Below are 26,178 nucleotides of genomic sequence, written 5' to 3' on the forward strand. Positions count from 1 at the left end.
CACCTCTTTGATGATATCATCTCCTGGCTTTGGACACCACCTATATGTGGAACCCAAATTTATATATATAACACAGATTCTCTCCAGAATTCCAGAGTCATTATCCACTTGCCTACTCGACTTCTCCACTTAGATTTCTAATAGAAACCTTAACAACAACAGGTCCAGATCTCCTCTTCTCACCTCTTAAACTCATTCCATTCACAGTCTCATCTATCTCAACTTGATCTTTCCAGATGCTTAGGCCAAAACCTTGGAGTCATCCTTGACTCCTCTCTTTTTACTCATATGCTCCAGCTAACCTGTCAGGATATTCTGTTTGTTCTACCTTCAAAGCATATCTTGAATCCAGCCAGTTCTCACCATCATTAACTACCATCTCCTGAGTCTGAACCACCATCACCTCTGGCCTGGAGTATAACCTCCTTTAGTGGTCTTTCTGCTTCTATCCTTGTGCCTCCCTCAATGTTCATTCTCAAAATAACAGACAGAGTAGTCTTTTCAAAATGTAAGTCAGATCGTGCCACTCCTCTGATTAAAAACCCTCCAGAGGCTTCCCATGTTACTCAGAGTTAAAGTCAAAAATGGTTTAGCCCCTGATACCTCTCAGATTTTCCCCCTACTATTCTCCACCTTGCTCTCTTTGCTACAGCCACTCTGGCCTCCTTGCTGCAGTTGGAACACAAAAAGCAGGTTCTGGCTCCAGGGCCGTTGCAGTGGCTGCCTTCTCTACATGGAAAGCTCTCCCTCGACACCCTCATGGCTCACCCTTCCACCTCTTCAAGTTTTCTCTCAAATGTTATCTTCTCAGCAAGCTTTAACCTGAATATCATAACTAAAATTCCAACTCTGCCCCACATTCAGACCTACCAATCCTTCTATTTTGCACTGTTATTTTCTATAGAACTTATTAGCTTCTAGTATATCATGTAATTTACTTAGTTACGTCGTCTGGTTCCTCTCCACAGAATGCAGGTGGGGATTTTTTGATAGTTTCAGTTCCTAATGTATACCAAATGTCTAGAAAAATGCCCGACACATAAAAAGTGTTCAATAAATAATGTTGAATAAATAATTATCTTTCCCTGAAAAATTTAGCCATATGATTAACTAACAATCCAATAATAGTAAAAGCTGTGTGGAGGAAAAAACTAGTTCTTTTCTCAATTGTGTAATGTAATGGTCGAAATTCATTTAAGTAATTTATCTTTATTCTGTTCAAAGAATTTACAGGCAACTTGCTCCTTAACAAAAATTAAAGAAATAAATGTTAGACTATTCTGAAAATATTTTTCCCTTGACTTTTTCCCATGTTAAAAAAAAAGTCTAAAAGTCATAACAAGGGCTGATAAGCAATTGCTTTTGATCCAGCACATATTTGAAGGAATGCATAAGAAGTAATTAGGTTGGAAAATATTTTTTGGTGCTGTTGATCTACATGTAAATTTCCGAGGACATAATATTTTATATTACAAGAAAAGAAGTGATACAGAACGAAACCTTAAATATTAAAAAAAAATCTTTCAATAAATTTGTCAAAATAATCAACCCAAGAACATTCTATTTAGTACTACTAGAACCCTGTAAGATCTTTTGATCTTAGTTTTGCATTCTAGCTCTAAATTTCTATGCTCAATGTGTTATTTAGGTCTTCCCTGACTTGGGAGTATGTTGCTGGCTATCATGAGCCCACCTCTTTGTTCACCTACCATCTTGAGTGACTCTTCTCCTGCGTCTCCATATCTCCTTGAGCATACTGCAAATAGTGTACTGAAATTACCTGTTCTTAGATCTGTCTTCCATCCCTCAGCCCTTTTACTAGATTGTAGTCTTTATAATGGCAGAGATTAAGTATTATTCACCTCTTTAAGAATTTCATAACAAACACATGCTGGGATTCGGATGTTGGAGTTTGTATGAAAATAAATTTATCCTAAGATTCCTGTGACTAATAGAATCAAACTTCCCAGGCATTATTGGTATTATGAAGAAGGAAGTTAATCAATTTATAATTAGTACTTGTAAAGAGGAGATAATATTTCTCAGTACTAGAAAACAAACTCTCCAAGTGTGAAACTATTTTGCAAAGTTTTCTCTCTGACCTTGGTTCAAAGATTCATCCATTTCGGAAAAGAATTTAGTGTATATACCAAATACATAAGCTTCATGCAGGGGATTATTTAACCCCTCAAGCACTTGCACAGCATGTTCTATGAACTTTTATTCCAAGGAGACAGACCTCAGGACCTCCTGTTGTTCTGGGCAAACACTACTTTTTGTATACGAGCTGGCTACACATCTTTAAAACTCTCCCTACGTGTAACATCTTGCTTTCCATTCCTTTTAGTATCCTGAATGGATAACTGCCACCTTTGCTATCTTTTGAGAGGAATTTAATTAAATTAAAAAAATATCTTAAAGAAACACTATGCAATCCAGTATTAGGTATTTTTACATAATTCTTCATTTCTCCTATAACAGTGTACATTGAGTGTTCTTTCTGACATTTTCTGTGATGATTTGGAGTTACTTTTCTAAGAAACCATAGCTAATTGTAAATCCATCAGCACACATGAGTCAACGATTACCTCGCATGTACATTTTCCTGCTTTTGCTCATGTTCAACTAGATCTGCCATTAGATTTCCTAACTATTTTTTAGGAGGTACTTAGAATCCTCTCCAAAAGTGGCCAGCCTATACAATGCCTCATCCTCAATAAATTACTTTGCCACTTATGATTCACCTCGTTTTTACACCACTAATGAATGCACAGAAAATTGGTCCTCATACTCATCCCCGGGAGGATACCATCATTAACCTCTTTCTAATATGAGCACAGTTTATCTCTCCACCTGATGCTGTCTTTGAAAGAGCAAAGTGAAGAGGGGAGATGATCAATCAATCAAAAGTATTCACTTGATGCTTACTATGCACCTACACAGTGATGGAAATGACGAGTGACGGAATTACTAAAATAGGTTACACGGCCTTGTTCTTGAGAACTTAGCATCTAGTTTGCCAAACAGCTCGAGCTCACTATTAAGACAATACATAATTAATTGCTAGACTGTAATCTTGTCTTTAAATAATAAAGGATAATAGCTTATAATTGGGCAGAGAAAGTAGACTGTCATATGCATTTTCTTTAAATATCTTCTAGTAGATAAAAAAGAGGTCATTATTCTGCACAAGGGAAACAGCATGAGCAAAAGCATTGAGGCTGAGAGCTGAGGTCAACAGAAGGGGGATAAAAAGACCAGGAACTCGCCTAGTGGGCACCCATGAAATATCCATTCGGATAGATAAGATGAGGTCATTAAATTTACTTATTGATTTTTTTAATTCAATAAATAAACTCTGAGTTCCTATAGTGTTTTGTCTAGGTGTCAAGAGCAATACGGAAGTGACCTCGGCAGATTTTCTTTAGCAGCATAGAGCTATATGCGTGTGTTGGGGAGGGTATGGACCCAAATGCTTTAATGGTAGCTTGGTATATGAGACTGTAACAGTTTGAATGTCAGCTTTTAAGAGCTTTGGACTAGACTTGGAATGGCTGAAGTGTAACCTAATGTTTTTTTTATAAGGGATCTTAGATTCTTCTTTTATAGCTTTTCTCAGGTTTCTGCCTTTTTGCTGTTGTCTCCTACTTCCTGATTTTTATCATACCTGAACTACTATCTTAGTTTCAAAATAGATGTCTCTTTCTACAGTCTTGTCCTATAAACTGTTGCCAAATAACTGTTGCAAATTAATTTGTCGTTCTTACAACATAGCTCTTTATTCAAGTGACTCTTCTGTTGCAAACATTTTTGACAGGACAGACCTTGAATATCTTGGCCATGATTTCAAGGCCTCTCCATACTTTAAGTCCAGCTGACTGTAGCTTCCATTATTCCTCCACTGAACTCTATTTTCTGATCAAGGTAACTTACAGCTGTATTCATAGCAAGATTTCCTGTTCTATGTCTTTTCACATAAAATGTTTCCATTTGGGATGTACATCTTCTCCCAGTGGCCATTTATGTGAATTCCTAGTTTCCTTTAGCCTCAGCTGGAAATAATTTTTCTCTTCTCTGAATTCTGCATTCTCCCCCTCACAGTTTGCACTTGTAATTCCTTATATTGCAGTTGGTATTACATGTCTTATCTCTGCATTATGTTGTAAATTTTCTTCCAGCTGCCTACAGTTTGCAGACTAAACACACTGACTACACTGATAAGTAAATATCTACTGAATAAGGCTATTGGATGAATGAACAATCAATCAAGATAGATCCTAGAAGAATGTTAGTAATGAAGAAATACAAGATGTCTGCTGGCTTGTTTGGTTGTTTGGCAGGCTGGTGGGGCCAAATGTCCAGGTAGTTGAAAAGGGAGATGAGAACTTAAGGAAATGTGGCAGTTCCCAGAAATATTAACTTCTGGACCAATCAGGATGTTATTTAAGTACAGAGACAAATAAAACTTGAAAGAGTATGGGGTTTGTCATCTATTGTCTGAGCCAAATAAAAGGGAGTTCCAACAGCAGTCTAGAGCTGGGCTATCCTAACAGGGTGGGGATACCAAGCATTAAAGTTAAATTCGGTGTGTGTGTGTGTGGTTTGATTTTGCTACATCTCAGTGAAAAGTCAGCATTTGAGCAGAATAATCGGATTTATAATAATGTACCCTGGATCTATGTGCCCAAGTGGACCGCATAATAAACTCAGCAATTTCATCTTCCTCTCCATATAAAGGTAATTTCTAGTATGATGAAGTAATTAATGTAGATGAGGGTTTTTGAGAACTAGGAATAATCAAGTTTTTTTCAAGGAATTCATTCCAAGACCAAACAGATTAAAATCATGACTCTAGTCATTCACAAGAACCAAATATAATTCCAGATTTCTAACTGAGTAGAACGAGCAGGAAGATGCCCCCATTCTGCAACCTCTAAATTACCTGCCCTCAGCAGACTTGTAACCAACATGTGTGACTGCAAAAACTATATCCCCTGGCTCTCTCTAATACTTAAAATGTGTTCCATCAATCTGGATAAATTTCACTTCTAACTCTAGCCAGCTGCATGATTTTAGGCAAATTTTTTAATCTCTCTGGGCTTCAGTTAACTCACAAGTAATGGAGATAATTAATAATACTTACTTCATGCAGGTTGGCAGAGAATTAGCAGGAAGGTGCCTGGCATAGTGACTAAACTGCAAGCTAAATTGCAAGCTGTTAAGAAATACTTTTTTTCTTCCTTCCCCAGCCACTCATGTAAACAAGGAAATTCAAAGAAGGAGATGAAATGATGCCAACTTCTAGCAAAACTTCGAATTTGTATTCCACTTTTTCTGTTAGAAAACATGAAATATGGGGGCCAGCCTGGTGGGGTAGTGGTTAAGTTCCACAATCTGCTTTGGCAGCCCGGCATTGGTGGGTTTGGATCCCAGGCACGGACCTACACACTACTTGTCAAGCTGTGGCAGTGTCCCACATACAAAATATAGGAAGATTGGCAGAGATGTTAGCTCAGTGACAATGTTCCTCAAGCAAAAAGAGGCAGCTTGGCAAGAGATGTTAGCTCAGGGCCAATCTTCCTCACCAAAAGAAAAAAAAAGAGAGAGAGAAGTTCAATGCTATTTTTAGGTTTTTTAAGTGGAGAGAAAAAGTTTTTCCTGATTTATTCAACTTTACATAAATACTGAGAAATCCAGGGCTAGAATGATGTGTCTTTATTCCTATTGTAGATTATTTCTAGAAACAAATTCTGCATCCAAAACCAAGTCTTCACACATGTGTTCTCAGTATGCATTTTTTCATTCTCCTGTGCTAGATAAGCAGCCTTTTTACATTCAACAGATAATATTTTATTTTTCTGAGTCCTCAAGGAAACATTCTGGCAGAGAAAGTTAAGCTATTTTCATAGCTTATCTCAGTTTGTCTTCATTAATTGAATGTCCTTTTGCAGGGTGCACTTATCAAATAAAAGAGTTGAATAATTCCAAATGCCAAGCTGATATATTTTCATAGCTGTTGTTAATATTTTAAAAATGTTTTCTAGATTAATGGAATATTTTTACCCTGAAATCTCTGAGTGTCTTAAGGCTTTATTAAATATCACATTGGCCACAGTTTGCTGTAATGATTGCAGTGATAATCCAGTGACTACATGAAATAATTTTAAAACACTTTTTCCTATAGATATAAAAAAAAGTGGCACATGGGATAATTATTTTATAGTTAAATATCCATAATAAATAAATTTAAATTAACATATATTGAGTCATATTACATAAAAATCATAAAAAATTTTAAATAGCCCAAATGCCACTGCTCAGGAAAACTTGTCAAAATAATAACCAAATATGAGGCATACCTGGCTTATAAAATTTAAATAGCACAGCAAAGTATGACACAGAAAAGATACTTCCATCCATCCTCTTATCCCATGTTCCTCATCCCCAAAGTAACAATTATTCTTACTTATCTCTCTGGAATTTATTTCAGAAATAAGAGGATTTATTTATAGATACAATCCTTTTTTATTTCATAAAAGATATGACTATTCTTTTAGTCCTAATAGCAAATATGACCCATGCATAGTTTTTGGAGTTACCTTTGATTTAGAGAGGCAGGAAGGTAAGATGAGGAAGTGAGTTAGTTAGCAGGAAACAACACTTACTTCCCAATACCACTGATTTTACCCTGCCCTAGGGTGAAACTTGTTGCCACTTCTGGGAACCAGAGGAAAACTGCTATTGTCACGTTGTCATTCATTTTAATGACTGAAGACCCTACTTAGTAGAAAAAAATGACTCTTCACAGGAATGCCTTTCCTTTACAGTTAACACAATTTGAAATACAAATAACAAATTATTTTCAATCAAGCAAACTTTTGCTGACTTTTCCAGGCTTAGTAAAATATATCTCCTTAAGGAGGTTCCCCTCTTCCTTCCTTTCGTGTATACTCCTTGGTATGCTCATGATATTGAGCAAAGCCCTTGCGGAACTTATCATACTCTGCCCAGTAGAAGAGTTTGGTTTATGTGAGTTCAAATAAGCAATGACATTTTCCAGCAGTTCCATATTTATGGTGTAGGTGCTAAACAACTGTAGACTAAAGATTAGTCTCTGTTACTTGGTTTTGATTGTGAACTTCTAGAAGATTTCATGAGATGCATTGCAAATGGTTGTTTTCTTGATATTTATTGGTTGAATTAAACTAAATTGAAAGACTGCAAGTAGCAGCTATCAACCAATGATACTTCAAGGGAAAGAGTCGATATAATAATCTGTAGTTAGATGATTTTCCTGAGACCTCAAATCCCACTAGGCCCCTTTCATGGTACTGCTTCCTATTTGGCTTCTTTGTCCTCAATTTCTTTCTTTGCCCCATTTACTCTGTCCTACTCATTCTCTCTTTATTCAGTTATCTCTTTCCTACATCTTTCCCATTTCTCCTGTTTGTCTTTTCTGCTTTCCCATCTCAGTTTTTCTCCCTTATGAAATCACACAACACACACACACACCACGCAAACATCAATAGCTTTATATATTTGATCTTTCCTTACCGGGATGAAGACGTAGGCTCAGTAGTTTGTCTTTGCACACGTGCATGTTTAATTAAATGTTCTTTTAAAGCATTCTGGACTTCTGCTGGGATATCAGGGGAAGTGTGGCTGATTTTTATCGCAGGCTCAAGAGCTTTCAGTGCTGGCTTTGCATTTTCTTTAACCTCCTTTTTCTCTTCAGTCTCAAAAACTTCAGTAGGAGCACTTGACATGCTCTGTGGAATGGTACTAACGTTGGGAGTCACGGGTTTGCTCTTCCAGCAAGGCCAGCACAACTTCCAGAAGACAAAAAGTGAGACAACCAACAAGGCCAGGCCACAAAAGCTGACAACGACTGCTAACAAGCTGACTGAAATATCTGGAAAAAATTACAATGCAAAGAAATATTAATTCTTGTAGTGTATGTAAAAGAGCAGAAATGTGAGATAATTTTACATTTTGATTATTATTAATAGCTTCCTGATTTAGCGTTTCAAAAATTACTTTTAAGTTATCTTTGTAGGGAGGAAGATTAATAATTACAACTGGAAATTCTCAAAGGAGATATTTGAAAAATTCCACTCCAGGAAAAGTTTCCAGTTGCATAAAGGAAAAGCATGACATATGCATATCATTTCCAAGGACACTACGAGGGGTCCAAGAGTTTCCAAAATTAAGGTTGGCAACTTGCAATGTGCCATGAAGTCATAAAGCTTAAGAAACTCAGAAACTGAAAATATAGGAAAGGCTTCTGTTTGCTTCGTCTTTGATCTAAAAATGCAAGCTTCTCGTTCTCTAAACAGGGAATAATGTCAAATATTTGTATAAGCCACTTTCTATAGTCTAAATGAGAGTAACATCTTACTGAGAAAATGGGTACACTATCAACTATAGTTTCAAACTCCATAAGTCTTTTCTGATAATCTTGCATGACTCTAATTTCTAAAGTCCAAAATTAGTTAATGATTTGTTATCTAAGTATCTCTAAAATATTATTTCAAAATAATTACTAAATTAATATATATATAATTAATGTAAAATGATTTAAAAATATAGTAAAATAGTTAATAAGATTGAATAAATAAATAAATGGGAGAGAAGGAAAAATCTCCCAGCCAGAAAAATTCCAAACAATGTGCAGATTCTCTGCCCTCAAGGAGGTGGAACACAGCTCCCCACTCCTTAAATGTGTGCTGCGCATGGTAACTTTGTTCCAAAGAGTACAGTACAGAAAGGGGTATAAAGGGGGTAACTTTACAGTGGAGAAACCTCACCCCAGTGTTCAAGGGGAACATCAACAGTGATGAAGCGTGTTGATGGTATGTACCCTTGATATGATGTGATGAAAACGGCACTTGACCCCTGTGGTCTTCCTCCCCTAAACCCGTAATCCAAGTCTAATCATGAGACAAACATAAGACAAATTCCAGTAGAAGGGCATTCTACAAAATACCTGACCAGTACTCTTCAAAACTGTCAAGGTCATCAAAAAAAAGAAAGTCTGAGACACTGTCACAGCCAAAAGGAGACTAAGGAGACATGACAACTAAATGTAATGTGGTACCCAAGATGGAATCCTAGAATAGAAAAAGGATATTAGGTAAAAACTAAGGAAATCTGAATGAAGTATGGATTTTAGTTAACAATGTAACAATACTGGTTCATTAATTATAACAAATGTCCCATATTAATGTAAAACATTACTAATAGAAGAAATTGGGTGTGGAGTATATGACAACTCTGTACTATCTTCCCAATTTTTATGTATATCTAAAACTGTTCTAAATAGGAAAGTCTATAAAAAAAGCTAATAATATGCCTTATGCACTTCCATTTTCACCTTCCTAGGATAACCAATGCTAGCAATCTGGTGTTATAGCACTCTTTAAGTTTTGAAAAGCAAATAGATTTCCTGTGAAGGGAAATTTTTCTAGATTTAAATAACCTTGTAATTTTCTTTTAATATTTTGTTTGTCAATGTCAAATATGTCATCCAATGTCTTTTGTTTGTTTTAAATAAAAATGTTAGGAACACGTTATAGGCTGATTTATGTCTGTCCTTCCAAATTCATATTTTGAAGTCCTAACTTCCAATTTCATGCCTCAGAATGTGACTGTATTTGGAGACAGGGCCTTTAAATTAGTAATTAAGGCAAGTGAGGCACAGGGATGGGCCCTAGTCCAGTATGACTGGCGTCCTTATAAGAAGAGATTAGGCAAGGACACTCACAGAGGGAAAACCATGTAAAGACACAGGGAGAAGGCGGCCATCTATAAGCCAAAGGGGGGTGGTCTCAGAAGAAACCAACCTTCATGACACCCTGATCTCAGTCTTCTAGCTTCCACAACTGTGAGGAAATAAGTTTCTGTGGTTTGAGCCCCCCAGTTGCTTTGTTAGGGCAGACCTAGCAAACTCATACAGAATAAATCTAATTTCCTTTAACCCCCACTGTAGGTGGTCCCATCCCTCCCCAGAAGCAACCAGTAATCCCAGGTTGGTATGTATCTGTCCAGGTCAAGCACTAATAAACAAAAATATCTCTTAAAATATCATAAAAATGTAGAATTGTTTATAATACAATAAATAATACAAAATAATGTACTTTTTTATATAAATGGCTTACAGTATATTTCTTTCTTCAATTTGCCTTATTTTTGTATTCAACAACACTTCATGTCATGTAGAATTCCACAATACTTCATCATGATGGATATTTAGATTATCCCCAATGTTCTGCTATTACAACATAGCTACAATGGGCATCCTTGCACCCTTCTCCTTGTGCATATTTGTGAATGCTTCTCTAAGGTAAATATCTAGAAATAGAATTGCAGAGTCATAGGTTATGCACATATTTAGTTTTACTAGATATTTTCAAAATGAATCCCAGAGTGGCTGTAACAATAACATCATATGAGTTTACCAGTTCCTGCAATCTCAGAGAAATATTGTTGTACTTTAATTTTCACTGGTTTCTTGGGGAAATGATACCTTGTTTTAATTTACATTTCCCTGATTAGTAAGCTAAAATGATTGTGTTTAAACTCCAAATTTGTAGCTAATGGAAATTCATTCATAAACTGAAATAATTCCAAGTATTTATTGCTAATTAATTATAAGAATAAAAATTAATTTTGACATGCTTTGATACATAGACATTAATATTTTCCTTCTTATTCCAGTTGCTTACTAAAGCAACCATCGAATATATTTCTCATTAATATTCCATTGGTGAGGAATTGTGACCATATTTTATAGTTTGTGCTTTACTTTTTTTATTGTTCATAAGCACCATAACTTGAGGAAAAGAAAAAAGGATAAAATTAATGTGTGTCCTGATTAGTAACTATGGTTTTAAAATGGAGAAATAAATACTACAATTATGGCTTCATAATCTTCATGCATTTTCAGCTCCATTTACACTATATTCTTCTGGATATTTTAACTCAATTAACTTCTTCAACAGGCTGACTTCTACCCAGCTGGGCCCTAAAACCAAGATACAAGGAAACTGCAGGACAAAGTGAGGTGAGGAAAGGATGGGAGTAATTTTCAGTTCATAACTGAAAACACCTCCCTTTGTAACAATGCGGGTCAGGCATTAGAGAACTTTTTATACTCTATCCACAAAGATTTTCTGAAATTCTTTTATGCCACTGCTTCTAAGTGATGAGCTTTTGCATGCATAAGGTTGTTCTGATCTTAGGAAAAAGCCCTGTGGAAATCTTTGACCCTAGTTCCATTTTCCCACTGCCGACAATTTCTTTTTAAAATCAACATCTGGTTGTATCATTTAGTGGACCATAAAATATTCCATCCAAACCAAGTCACTTTTGAAAGCAAAAGGTTGCGTTATCAATAATGCCAGGGTAGCAGGAAGAAACCAAATCATGTCCTGGCAACTGAGATGTATGCTCACTGTCCCTCTCTTAGCCTAACATCCCTCCAGGCCACCCCTTAGCCATCTGGGGCAAACCCAAAATTTGCAAGGCATTCCACAGCATCTCTGTGATTTGACCTCTAGCTATTGATCCAACTTCATTCTCCAGCCACTCTCCTACCTATTACTCCATCCCCTGACCACACATTATTCTCTCATGATTTTGTTCAGGCTGTCTCATGTAGCTTTAATGCATTTTCTCCTCCCATTTGGCTCTCTGGCAAATTTGTACTCATCCTTCAGTAATCAGACGCAATAGTAGCTCTTCCCTGAAGCTCTCTCTGCCTCTTCTATTCTTAAGGGCTTTTAATGCACACCCACCACTGTAACACGGCTACTGTAATAATTGGTCTATAATCCTTTACCCCAAACTCTCAGGACATGATGTGTTTCAAAATTTTTTATTATTTTCTTTTGGATATTACAAAAGTAATATGGTACACATTACCTAGGATAACATTCAGCAACCAAACACATTAATATATCTGTAATGAAATGTATGAATTAGTCACATCAGGTGGGATTATTGAAGGCCATAAGTAACTTAATGCCAATTCAGGTAAGGTGTTGGCACCAAATTGCCACAATTTTAAAATAATTTTCAGTTTTCAGAGGTTCTGAGGTTTAATGGTGGGTAAGGGATTGTGGATCTGTACTTATTTTGCTTCTCCAAATGTTCCCACCCAATCAATACACTCACTCCCTGATCCTTCAAAGCAGAAACCAAATTTATTCACGTTTTTATTTTTAGCATCTAGGATATATCAAATGGTCAAAAAATGTTTATGGAGCTAATAAATACATACTTTGAGAGTTATCTGAAAAGGTACTCAAATGTCTGTGAATTTCCAGGTGGCTGAGTGACTAAAAGTTGAGTGATTTGGAGAGAATATACAGAAAACCTTCTACTAGGAAGAAAGTATAATATAGTTTTACTGTGGAACCATTTAGATCTGGGTTGAAATGTCAACTGCACCACTATGTGACCAGGCAAGTTGTTTAGGCTTTAAGAACCTCTGTAAAACAGAGGTATTTATATTTATTTCATAGGAATGCTGTGAGGTTTAAATAAGAAAACTTATGTAAAGTATTTAGCATTGTAACTTGCATAATAAGTGCAAGAATGGGTTTCTATCATTATCAACTATTTATTTTTCTTTAAACAAGAGTACATAGGGGGAAAGGAAAAGGTATGAATTGGGTGTGAATTGAATGGTAGTTCACAGATTAGTAAGGAGAGGAGAAACTCATCTTCTGATGATATTTGGCACTGAAAGGAGTGAATTTGTTTATAATAGAGACAAAAATTTCTAAGTAAATATTAATGCTTCAGGAAGCTAATAAAAAACATTACCTTTTCCTACTCATTTGTGCTTAGAACAACTGAGAGGCAGACACAGTGTTCAAGCAGGTGGCAATTAAAATACTAGGGAATATCAGCTCAGGTCTATCAGAGAGTGGAGGTGCCAATATATCACCTTGAATTAATCAGACCTGCCCACCTAGTCACAAGCCTGGCTGGACAACCACAGGTATTCCTCATGGGGACCTGACCCTGTGAACTTTACCACATGGGAGAGTAGAGAATATTTGTTTTCTGAGGATATGAGGCTACCCCACAAAGAAGGGGGAAACACGTGAGTCATTTCTCAGGGATGCGGACAGGCTATGATTTCGTGATTATTCCTATCTTGTATCTCCTTCCATTAAGAGACATAAAGCAAGGGGGAAGGGGATAGTCCCCTAATGGCAAAAAGTGAAAGAAGTTGGATTAATTAGAATTTTATCCTGAAAAGTTACGAGACAAGTTTATTGTATTTTATATATTTTTACATTGTTGACTATTATAATTATGACTAATTATTAAAAGTATCAAAAAACAAAATCAAGTGCTTAATACTTAGGTCTCTACGACTTTTTTTCAACAAAATTTACAAAATAAAAAAGAATCTATCAAAAGATTAAGGGAGGATCTGGAAGAATTTATAAAGTCATTTAAGTGTTTTAAGTGATTCTTTATGATTGTGATTCAATATTTAACCATGACATGATGGATATTAAGAGTTTGAACTTACTTCAAACAAAAATAAGTAGCCCCAGAAACATTTTTAAGTCAAGGTTTTGAAATGGTTGGATATGCATTTCAGAAATAACACTCTGGCTAGGGAGAAGGTAAGAGAGGAGGCTAGATGAGAAGAGGAAAAACTAGTTAACAGATTACAATAGTCATCCACATGAGAGATTCTAGTGGTTCTGAATGACAGGTGCTGAAATGGGAAAAAGAGTAGATTGAGGAGATAATTGGGAAGTTAACGCTCTAATGAAGAAGTCTCCAGACTGAAGGACAAGAATGCCAACTAGACTTTTGATGGTGAGCACAATGCAGTCTATGAAGAAGCTGAAATATAATGATGCATACCAGAAATTTATATAATGTTATAAACCAACATTACCTCAACAAAAAATTAATTTAAAAAAATGTGACACATTGGGAGACCAACAGGGTGACGAAGTAAGGAAACCATGACTTCAGCCTTGGTCACACTGAGTTTGAAGTACTTGTGGTCATGCAAGTAGAAATTTTGAGTAAGCTATTGGTCATGCATGACTGCAACTTAAGAGTAAACTGAAGGACTTCCTTAAATTGTGGAATTTGAATCCACGAAAGAGAAGATAAAAGCTCCTTAACAGAATCCTGAGTACACCAATATTGAAAGAAAGGGAACTTTAAAGAACAAACAGCCTGCATGCATAGAAGACTAAGAAAGAGTAGAAGGAGAAGTATGAAGAAAAATTAAGTCAATGTGTTTTCATACAAGTTTGGAGAAGAACATTTCAGGAAGTGGTCAATACTGTAAAAAATCAAAACACAATAAGCTCAGTTAATACAAGGGTTGACAAGTAACTATTAACTTTAACAAGCAGGTCTTTAGTGAATTCAGTGAGCGAATTCTTCACTTCAACTACTGAAGAAGCAGCTATATTAACTAGATTAATATGGTTTAATAAATTAATGGAAGTGAGGGAGTGGATTCTATGAGTAGATAATTCCTTCAGAAAACTGGATTTAGGAAAGGAGGAGAGAGACAGCAATAACTAGAGCAGCACATGGAGTTTATAAAGGTGTTTTTATTGTATTAATATTATTTATTAATTACATTATAATTAATATTAATTTTATTTTACTAGGATGTGCAATACACAAGTAAGTCTTAAAACTTACAGGAAGCAATCAGCAGATAGAAGAGATAGAAAATTAAACAGAGTAAAAAACTAATAGTGAAGTCCCATAAAACATGACGATGGATGGGGTCTGAAGCAAAGGTAAGAGGACTGGATTACATCTTCCTTTGTGAAAAAAAAAAAGAGGATGATTCTGGAATCACGTAAGTTTATAGGTCTTTGCACAGGAAGTCAAGTGAATTCTTGTTTATAAATACTACTTTTCTCTCCAAAGTGGAAGTTAGGGTCAACTGTCAGTTGCTTTTGGATATTTGTGAATAGTTTGGAATATTTAAGTAGAGTGGGAAACATTTGACATAGGAACTGTAGAGAACAGCAGAAAATTGAATAGGAAAACATCAGATGTCTGGTCAGAATTGAGGGTTCTTTTGAAAATACTAATAGAGTAATACTAGTCTGCCTGGTTTTAAAATCTCCTAAATATTCTGTTGCTTTGGTGTGGGGACAGACAAACAGTTGAATTTATCCATGAATGAGGTCTCCTCCACAATGTGCCCCTTGCCACGCAGGAGGATGTAATAAACCTCAAAGGAAAAAGTGATTGCAATGATGAAATGATGCATCATAAAGGTGACACCATATTTTTTTGACAAGAAAATTCACAGAGAAGTGGAAATGTGAATGGATTGGAGTTTCCAAAGGAGAAAGATGAAAGCATAGGAGCTTTTGGTTGGGGATTAGGAAGGTAGGGTGGGGAAGAGGAGACGATCACTGAGGGAAAGGAGCCAACCATAGGAGACCAGGGTGGCGAATACGAATGACTTGCCTTCTCCACACAGACTCTGAAGTAACCCATTGCAGTGGGCCAACTTGATGAGTAGGATAGGATCTCTCTAGCTCAAACTTTCAATGTCTCTGGATAACTGAAAAGAATCCATTATATGGCATTACGTCTTGGTAAGACCAGGAGTTAATGAAACTTACAGAAATTAGATTAGGCTCTGAGATAATCAGGTTTAACATTGCTCAAACTCCAGTTTGATTACATACGTATCCATAACCATTGCTCTACTCTATCTACTATCTGTATGTCTGACTGTATATTTCTGACTCATTTTTGCTATAAAGATTTTACTATTTTATCATGTCTTAATATCTCAAAATAAAGTGCCACAGTTCTGAAAAACCGAGAAAAGACAACTCTCATTAGAAAACAGAGTAAGCCAAAAAATGCTAGCTCTTCAGAAACTTTTAGTAAAGCAGAACTTTGCTAAAGTCTATGTAACCAGACCATAACATTTGCACAGTCCTCTTCACTAAGGGTTGTGAATACTGTTAGGTCTAATTACCTCCTACCCATGCAGATGGCTATGATTAGAGAAAAGCATAGACCGACTGGCATGTTCTCAATGCCAATTACCAGTGTCTTAGTTGATTTATCTGTCTTTCTGTATCATTATTTTAAATTTAAAGATTCTAGTTAATTTTCAAAATGTACAAAAATGTGATTTCTTATAATTAATCAGAAATTACAATTTACTTCATAGATATAAGTCTTTTGTTTCTTTGGTTGCTCGTCATTGTTGTCTGACCACAGACTGTTTATGGCATCATTCTGTAGAGAAAGAAGAGGAATAACACTGAGATCAGCAACTCTTATTCACAGAAAGTTGTGGCCACTTCCTCAGGAAAGTTGAGGAAAGCTACCTCTGAGACGAACGTTTGGAATTATCTTTGAAGTTAACCTATTTATACTATTCACATGGTATAACTATTCTAATAGGGCATAATTCTGATCTCCCTAAGAAGAAACCAAATTATTAGTGACTTAAATAAGACAGAAGTTTATTTCTGTCTCATGTACACAACTGTCTCAGCATAAGCAGGTCAGGACAGATACATCAACTTCAAGGTGTCTAGAATCCTGGTTTCTTCTATATTTTTGCTTTGCTATTCAAAAGTTTTTGTCTTCTCCTTATAAAGTCCAAGACGGCAAGCTACCATGTCCACATTCCAGGCAGCTGGATGGAGGAAGAATACCGAGGGAAAAGGGAAGGTGAGGGTATGTCCTTTCATTTAAGGGCACAACCTGGAAATAGCGCACATCACTGCTGCCAACACTCCAGGGCTCAGAACCTAGTCATGTGGCTGCACCAGTCGGCAAGGGAGGCTGAGAAAGGTTGTCCTTTTAATAAATTGTAATGCTGCCACATACCCAGCTAAAAATAGAGAAAAGCAGGGGGAAAGGAATACTGGGCAACAACTAGCAGTCTCTCCCTCATCTATAAATCCAATATATAATGGTTCAACCTACTTATCCTTGTAACAATGCCTGTTATAATTTCCATTTTAATTGTACTAACTTTTGCCTATCTCTTGAATTTCAGTAATCGATAAAAAAATTTATATTAATACCATATTTAATCAATTATAAAATACATATTTTTAAGTATTTTCATTTTCTGAAATCAGAATGTAGCTTTGTGTTGATGGCTGGTTACCGTCACTGACAGGCAGGAAATAACTGTGTTATAGTTTTCTCTGTCTGTGAATGCTCTAAAGCAAAAGCATCAGCACTGAAAGTCCTAGAATGAGTCGAAGTGGCTTGGAAGAAAATAGCGAAGCTCACCCTTAACCCTTAAAGCCCAAACTTTTGTTGGAAGTAGGTGGGGGAAGGTAATGAGTCAGAAGAGTTTGGCAAAATTGCCAACATTCCACACTGAACAGCTAGCTTTAGAGCACAACACTAATGCCCTTTATATCTTTTATGAATTCTTCTAAGGAAAAAGAATGCATCATTCACACTCTTGACAGCAATCTTGATGGCATAAAGTCCAATAATAAGTGGAAAAACAAAGGCACCACCAATTCTTAATTAAAGCCATTCAGAAGAACCAGACTCAGAACTTTAATTTTAAAATTATTTCAACCCTTTTATGTCTTTTATATTTTCCTTTTTATGTCTGTACAAGAGTGACATATGACTCAAAAAATCTATGCCTAAGTTTTAAAAGAAGTCTTTCCGTAAATATGAAATAAAAATTCTATGTGATGGGGCTGGCCCCGTGGCCGAGTGGTTAGGTTCGCGCGCTCTGCTGCAGGCGGCCCAGTGTTTCGTTGGTTCGAATCCTGGGCGCGGACATGGCACTGCTCATCGGACCACGCTGAGGCAGCGTCCCACATGCCACAACTGGAAGAACCCACAACGAAGAATACACAACTATGTACCGGGGGGCTTTGGGAAGAAAAAGGAAAAAATAAAATCTTTAAAAAAAAAAAAAAATTCTATGTGATAAGAAAGCATCATCATAATTTAATTAGCAACATTCATTTTCCTTTTTTGGTACCATATAAAATAATTGTGCATCTTATAATCCATAGCATCTTAGAGTCAATGAAATATAGTACCAAATAATCTATTAAAATATACAAATTTATTTAAAAAATCTTTACCTGCGTTCATAATTGAGTAAATAATTTACAAACATGATTGTATACTAATTCTACATTTACATTAACTTAAATTATGCACAGCATTTAATTAATGGTACCAGTACATTTTAATGTCAGGCACAATGGCTCTCACATAGTATAGTGCTCAATAAATATTTGTTGAATAAAAGCATAATGCTAAAAACACCTCAGATATAATAACAACTCACACTGTACCATATTAGAAATGATAATAAGCTTCTCAATATTGTTTTGTCCATTATTCTTGTAAATCTATGACTACTGAAACAGAACCAAAAGAATAATAAAGACTGGAGGGAAAACAACAGTCCTCACAATTTGATTAAAATAATTCTGCATTATGAACAAATTGACATTTATAAGGTTTTTTAAATTGACTGTAATGTTCTCTATTCAATAAGAGAATGTTAAATTAAACAGTAGATCATAACACACTTCAGGATCCACCTGAATTTTTTTTTAAAAGTTAGTATCAGTTCCTTTTTCCTTCATGCCCCATAGTATATACACAGACATATATATATATATATATATATATGTCTATATATATATAGTGTTTTGTTTTCTGATACTCTACCTAAGCCATGCTAATATCAGCTCCTACAGCTTCAGTGGACATTTAGGATATTTAACATTATGAGGAAAAAGAAAACTACCTTATTATATAATAACAAGAAGCCATCTCTTCAGTCAATGGATTCTGTTTCCAAACTTGGCCAGTATTGGATATTTCACAAACAGAAGAAATTGATATTGTACAAATTAGAAACAAGAAAAATACTTGATTGACCTTTAATAATAACACTCCTTATTAGGAAGTCTAGTTTTAACACATTCATACTAATTATACTTTAGGGTCTTTGAATAGATGACTCTCAGCTTTTTTCCACTGTAATATTTTGTCTCCAATGCCTCATAGTACTGAATTTTAATAAAAATATGAACTGTTCATTACTTAGATACCCAAAATATGGTATGCAATTTTTCTAATTGCAAAACAACCTCCCAATTTAAGTGGTAATTTAATATGTTTCACTGTAGACTTATTTATGAACATATAAAAGGAATTATATTTATAATTATATGAGTGCAAGATTGTGCATTTCTAGCACACTAAAATCTTTTACATGATTGTACTGTTGAAACAAATCAATTATATTTGGCCAAAAGTATGAGTAAACAGTTACTTGTGCACACTTAATTGCACATGCATGCATATACTCAAGTAAGAAAAATGAACATCGTGTCTTATATTTGGACGACAGAAAATCTAATAAAAAGAAAGTTTGGGATTTGGGTCATAATCACACACTGAGAAATCTTACTGATACCTTCCAATATGTCACTAATTATAGCCAAGAGTATAATAATAGTTAAGAGCCTATCTTTACAAACACGGGTTTAGAGCCCTTTAGCACCAAGGATGCCCCAGGATCTTCTTATTCTTACTGTTTCTTGAACCTAAGATAGGCTCTAAGGAGCCCTGGGTTCTTATCCTAGCTCTATCACTAACTAGTGATTTGAGAGGAAGCGGCTAACTTTTCCTGCCTTAGCTTCCACGACTGCAAAATGATGCTTTCTAGTTCTAACCGAAATTATTAACAGCAATTTTAATACTGATACGATTATTTCTCATGTTACTATCTACTTAAGCAAACTAACAGGCTTTCCTTTTACCATCGTAAATGGACATATTAAACAGATATTCCCACTTTTCTAGAACTTCAACAAACTCAATACATTTATTATGCAACACTTACAAATTTAGCCATTGGATCATAGCTCTACCTGAACACACTGAGGAAAGTCAATGGACATCCATGTGATGTTCAATTGCTTTTTCATGAGTATGTGACTCATTATATTCAAGCTTTTAAGTGCTTCAAGTGCTCTAATTTCTGTCATTACCATAAACTAAATATTTTGTATGCCTATCTACATAAGATACTGTATTGGACACTGGAGGCAGAAAGACACAAATATATACAACTTAGTTTCAGCAGGGATTTGGAGATTATTAAATAGCACTCATCATTTTACAAATAAGGAAATTGAGGCTTCTTGAGAATATATTCATTAATTCAATTATTCATTCTTTTGTTCATTCAGCAACTATTTATTGAGACTCTAGTAGGAGGCACAGATTTTTCTAGGCACTAATGATAAAACAGTAAACCACTGCCCTTAAAGAGCTTACATTCTATTAACTTAACATGTGCACCATTAGTAGAATACAATGTAGATCAGGAAGAACACAATTACATTTCCAAAATGTAGATCATTTGACTTGGCACTAGAGATCCCATCAAACATTTATGATAATGTTTATCTTTTGCCAGAATTTTGTACAAAAAAAGCTTGTAAATGAAGGCAGATGCATCCAAAATAATGACCAATTTTTTTCACAAAACAAAATTACAATGATGATTAGCTTTTAAAGAAAATGGGATTTGAATGAAAATCCCTATGTACTTTGTATATAAAGTTTATGCTTTATATACTTTGTATATAAAATCACTCTTGTAAGAATCAGATTTCAGAGATTCACAGCTCATATAAAGAGCAAATACAGATCTTAATTCGTCTGAAGAAAACAAATGTTACGTAAAAAGAAAAAAATCCTGTCCATACCGCCAAAATATCGATGTCTCAGAATTAGGAAAAATAGATGTTTGCTGAGGTCTGCTTGGCCTTTGAAGATCCATTTCCCTTTGGAGCAAATGAGATCAAGCACAATATGTATTGATGATTATGTAAAAATGCGACTAGAAATAGTAGAACCTGGCCATTTTTAAGTGGAGTAACAATACGGAGGAAGGAGAAAAATCCTTTCTTATATTCTTCTTTAAGCAGGCTTATAGCTCTGAATTCATTGTGTCAATAATTCTTTTTCAGACGTACAAGTCTCAAGGAAAAATTACCACTATGTTTCTAAATTGTTAATTCTTTACACAATCATTAGAATGTGTAAAACTCAGCAGTATAGTGATATAAAAATTATACCTAAATTAATTGAGTAATCATTTGCTTTGTGTCTGTAGGGAAAACCTATGAAGTCCTCTTACTCATTTTAAGCCCTAAGGATAGACTTACAATGCCCTAATATCAGAAGAAAATCATGATGCAACTTTTAAAATTTTACTTAGCCATCTCTTTTCTTATTTGTCAAGTGACTTCTTTGCCATATACCTACTTGTCCCCACATCTAAGAAAGTCAAGAACACATGCATGAATTTAGAAGAATTTGTTTAAAATTGATTTTAGAATTTTCAGAACAAAAATAAAAGTGTAAAAAGCTCAAAATGAAAACATTGATGAATTAAATGTTTATTTAAAGTACTTAAATTGAAGTTAGGTCTATACAATTGTGATGTGACTGTGAGCTTAAGTGGGTTTTATCAGTTATGATTTATGAAGTCTACCTTTCAAGCAACATAGTTTCCTAAAACCTCATAAGCCTTTGGCTATAGAGCAGCAATTAAAGACTGACCAGAGATGAACCTAAATCCAGTTTAAAAACCATTATGTATAGTCAGTCACAGTATAACTGAAAACAACACTTAAGGCCAATGTATTGTTTTGTACTTTCCCTAAGAATTCTAGTATTAAATCATATTGTGCATTAAAATGAATTTAGTGGGTGACATCTATTCGGGGGAGGGGAAGAATAAGTGGTAAAAAGACTGAAGAAATCTGATTTTCTAAAAATTGCACATGATGAACTTTCTAATGGGCTAGTATTGTTGACATCAATAACATCTCTAAGAAACTATTTCAAAAGAGTAAGTTAACTAGTGCTGGCCACTGCAGTCTAAGTCTCCACAAATTTTACGAAAATAGCGTATTGGTCCACTTGATCAGCAGATCCTGAATGTCAATCACACTGCTCCTGCTGTTATGGTAAAAAGGATGGTGAAGGTTGCTCTTTATGGGCATTTAAAAAATCAGTAGGGTAATATCTTATTTACTTATGTGATTCATAACTTTAATGCAGAATCACTTTAATTGGGATTACCTGAATTTCTCTCCCTCTACCCCTATGTGAAGGAATCTAAAAATATACATAATCTGGAAGCTTGCAACTGTCACTGCAACCTGAGAACAACTAACACCATCTGGGCAGTGCTCATTAACATTCAAAGTAAATCACCACCATACCATTCAACATCGATGTCCTTCTGCCAATAATGTGCTTCTCCCTAAACAAACAGTGAGTAGAAAGATTGTCTGCTGGAAGTATTTTTATTAAGGGATCTATAATAAAAGGTACAAGTGCATAACTCATTAGAAAATCTACTTTAAAGAACAATGTGAAGCTGAGTGGCTCATTAATATAAAGATTGGTTAAATAATCTTTGAATCCACTTCATAGATATCTATCATATTTGGGAGTTTGAGAATTAAAGTATTTTACTACTAATTGTTACATAGATCTGCAATGGGAAATGGAAAGAAATCTTGTGCATCTTTGTATCTCATACCAACCTAGTAGAATGTCTTCTCTCGTGTTAGTCATTCAATATATATTCATATATTAAACCAAATATCCTATTTGAAATAGTATATGCTTTCCTTTAAGGGGAGAAAAATATCCATATAATCGTTTTAGATTACTTTCCCTCACACTTTTTGTTCCCAAGGGAAAGTGCAAAAGGAATTAGGATTACCACTACTTCTTGTAGTGCTTAGAACAAGCTCAGAGCCCTTATTCATATACTGTTTTACCTTAAGCTCATGTAGTTGTGTATTTAGAAAGATTTAGAAGCAATTTTCCTCATTACTAGCCAATCTGTGACCTAGGAAACTACTACTTCGTGTATGATCACCGAGGTGGGGGAGGGAAGGTGGGAAATTAGTAGTTTTATCCACAGCATCAATTGTTAAATGACTAAAATATAGGTCTTTAAACTTAAATACTTTCATTTCTTCCACCGTCCCCCCTTCTCTGAGTCTTCTCTCTAGCATGTGTCTCATTAAAGACATTTCAGAAGAGCTTAGCCAATATCACACAAAGGATTGTAAGGTCATACTATTTTGAGTGTTTATCTCCTGCTTAGCAGCCATACACATGACAGGCATACGGACCGGATGTTCACCCAGTGCCATCCACTAATAGTTGAGTTTCCTACATTCCCTGGAGTTTAACATCTCCTGGACAAACGGAAAAGCCTCTGCTGTGTTTATACAGTCACAGAATCTCTAAGTTTCCAGCATGTGGACAGCAGCAATTATGCATCACTCTGCTCCCTGGGCCAAGTAGCAGCATCTCCTCAGGTTCTGCAGGTGCAGACACAAGCCTCTCTGGTTCCTGTTGCCATGACCAGAGAATTCCAAAATCCTGCAGATATCCCATTTACATAATGGCATGTAAAAGCTAAAGCACATCTATTCCCACCTCCATCCCCTCTCCCTTTGTCTTCGGTGGTAGGGGGTGGGAATTCACCAAGTGTGCCCTCCTTGCCTCCTCCCCAGCACGCAGGGCTGTCTACCGTCGTGCTGCGCTCAGAGCACAGCGGTCCATCTCCTGTTGCCCTGGCTACCCTCAACCCAGGAAGCCCCACCAGGAGGCACAAATGATGGGAAAGCAAAGGGAAAGAAACAAGACCCTACAGAGGGAATGGCAACCTTTCTTCCAGCCTGATGCCCCCAATCCCGAAACCAGTGTTTGTCTCCCAAAGCAACAAGTGACCCTCACAAGGGACTCTGGAAACCAGGCGGCTGCAACTCCGGGAGTCCATCTCGTGCGCGTGAACAGCACCACAGGCTGCACAAACCAACCACTGCGCAGGTGGTTAAAACCCTTTACCCCAAGCGGGAGCAAAACAGTGGTTCTGGTTCTGATACGCCCCCCCATCCCGAGAAAAATCTGTCACCTGAGACTTCTTTCCACCTCCAGATTTCTGGCGGTGGATGTCCTTCTCCATCCCCCACCCTCCATTTCTTTCCAAATTTCCTGAAGGGGTAGGGAGGATGCCTGTGTGTTAGGGCGCGTATGAGAACGCGTGTGTGGAAGGGATTTATGACCTTTTTCATCTCTTCCACTTATGCTGTACGTGCCCTGAGCCTTCGCTGTCGCCTCCAAAAACTGGGATCTATAATCCTTGCTGTTTTGCCAACGTTGTCATGAAGCCCTGGAAAATCATACCTATTGAAGGGCTTTGGACACTAAAGTGCTCGACAGGTTGCGGCTGCGGGTCACCGCTACCGGGACCCTTTCTGCTCTCGGAGGCTAAGGCAGCCCCATTTGCGCTCAAGCACAGATTCTCCAGACCGGCCTCTTCCCCAAACTCGCGACTCGCCACCCGCGGGACGAGCGAGGGCAGGCGGGCGTCTCGCGGGCAGCCTCTCCCCTCCGGGAGCGAGCCCGGAGGCGTGGGAGAGCGCGGAGAGAGGGGGCGCGGGCGCCAGGGAGCGAGACACGGCGCCTGCGGGCGAGCAGCAGCCCAGAGAAGTGGGAGAAACCTGGCAGGTGCACACGAGGAGACCAAACCCGAACAAACAGACCGCGCTCGAAGTCACCTGCAGCCGAACGGAAGGAGGGAGCGAGGTAGGCAGGCGCGGCGTCCCAAAGATGCCCCTGGTGCCGCGCGGGAGGCGCAGAACCGGGCGCTTGAAGCTGAGCGCGCGGGGTCCCGGCTGAGCGCGAGGACGCGAACGGAGCCCTCCCCTGGTTACCTGTGCTGCCTCCTCCCTGGCTGCCCCTGTCCGCGGGGAAGATGCCCGAGCACTTCTCCCACTCCACCTGGCCCGCGAAGCACAGCTCGGTGACGATGTGCAGCGCCTTCTGGCACAGGCTGCTCACTCCGTCCTCCTTGTGGAAACTCATCGTTTGGTCTCTTTTTCCCCAGTTAGCCGTCCTTTCCCCTTCTCGTTATCTCCAGGCTAGCCCCTTGTGCGCCCTAAGCCATAGCCCGCCCGCGGGGACTTTGGCCGGAGAGCGCGTTGCTAAGAAGCGGCAACTCCTAGGAGCCCCAAGTTGGCCCCATGGCGGGAGCGGCGGGCGCAGGGAAAGGTGGCGAGGCTGGGGCGGGAGCCCGCGCGAGGCGGCGGCGGCGAGGTTTGCGCCAACTCTCCGGGCGCGCGAGCGAGCCCAGGCGAGCTGGAGAGACAGAGCCGGCATGGAGCGCGCCGGGGAGGGGGAGACGTACAAAAGCCGAAGCCCTCGACTCGCAGGAACGCCCCCCCCTTCCCAGAGCGTTCACGCTTCTGGCGGGTGCCTGGCGGCGGCGCGTCCAATCGCAGCCCGGCGCGGCCCCGGACGACCCGCGGCGGAACGCGCAGCCCCGCTCCCCACGCGGCTGGGGAGGGGGTTGGCACCGCAGGAGGGGCGGCCTGGCACCCGCGCTGGCCCCCCTGGTGAGGCCGGGGTGCTCATCTCGGCGCGCAGCGGGGCGGAGAAATCTCCTTTTTCTCTGTAGTTCTCCCAGCCTCAGACCCCCGCCCCCATCCCCTTGTCTCTCCAACTTTACTCCAGATGTGTGCTACTCTCTGTGCTAGATCCGGTGCTACTTTTCGGAAAAGTCACTCCAACTGAAGGCAAACTGGAAAAGTTAAATTTAAAAAAACGAGTAGATGAATAATCAAAGCAGACGTGTATAGAAAGAAGAAAGACGTCCCTAGAAAGCATTTTAAAAATAATTTCTAACCATGATCATTTAGAGAGAGAATATTTAACCCGAGAGGTCTTTTTATTACTACTAGTGAAATTCACCATAAGGTACATTTACTGTTTCCCCAGGCAGTTTTCCTTTCTTTCTATATTTACTTATAAATACTGTGAATAGGCAAATTTAAGTTTATTGCCTTTTTTTTTCTTTTTCAACCGTCTTAGGAGATCACAAAAGGAAATATGTTATTTGTATTAATATTCGGTTAGTATTCTGTCGATTATTCCGTAATTGGCAATTGAGAATGCACAACTTGACTCTACCACGTTTGCAAGTGACTTAAATGCTGAAAAAGACAAGGAAGGCATGGGTATTAAAGAGGAGGAGGGTTAAGTTCAAATCTGTCACACACACCTCTGCTTAACCTTGAAGAAATTGCT

At 37.6% G+C, this 26,178-nt stretch overlaps 1 protein-coding gene across 1 annotated transcript in view; it reads right to left on the reverse strand.

The window, feature by feature from the left end:
* SYT10 (synaptotagmin 10) overlaps nucleotides 1-25,682 on the reverse strand; it is a 69,444-nt gene extending 43,762 nt beyond the window's left edge. The window contains exons 1-2 of the mRNA XM_070619369.1: nucleotides 24,807-25,682; nucleotides 7,555-7,912 (exon numbers count right to left, since the gene is read on the reverse strand). Of these exons, the coding sequence (XP_070475470.1) occupies nucleotides 7,555-7,912; nucleotides 24,807-24,957 (509 nt within the window). The 5' untranslated portion in view covers nucleotides 24,958-25,682. The remainder of the gene's footprint in view (nucleotides 1-7,554; nucleotides 7,913-24,806) is intronic.
* Between the last annotated feature and the right edge of the window lie 496 nt (nucleotides 25,683-26,178).

This window comes from Equus przewalskii, chromosome 5, assembly GCF_037783145.1.
Source record: "Equus przewalskii isolate Varuska chromosome 5, EquPr2, whole genome shotgun sequence".
Classification (NCBI taxonomy): Eukaryota; Metazoa; Chordata; class Mammalia; order Perissodactyla; family Equidae; genus Equus; species Equus przewalskii.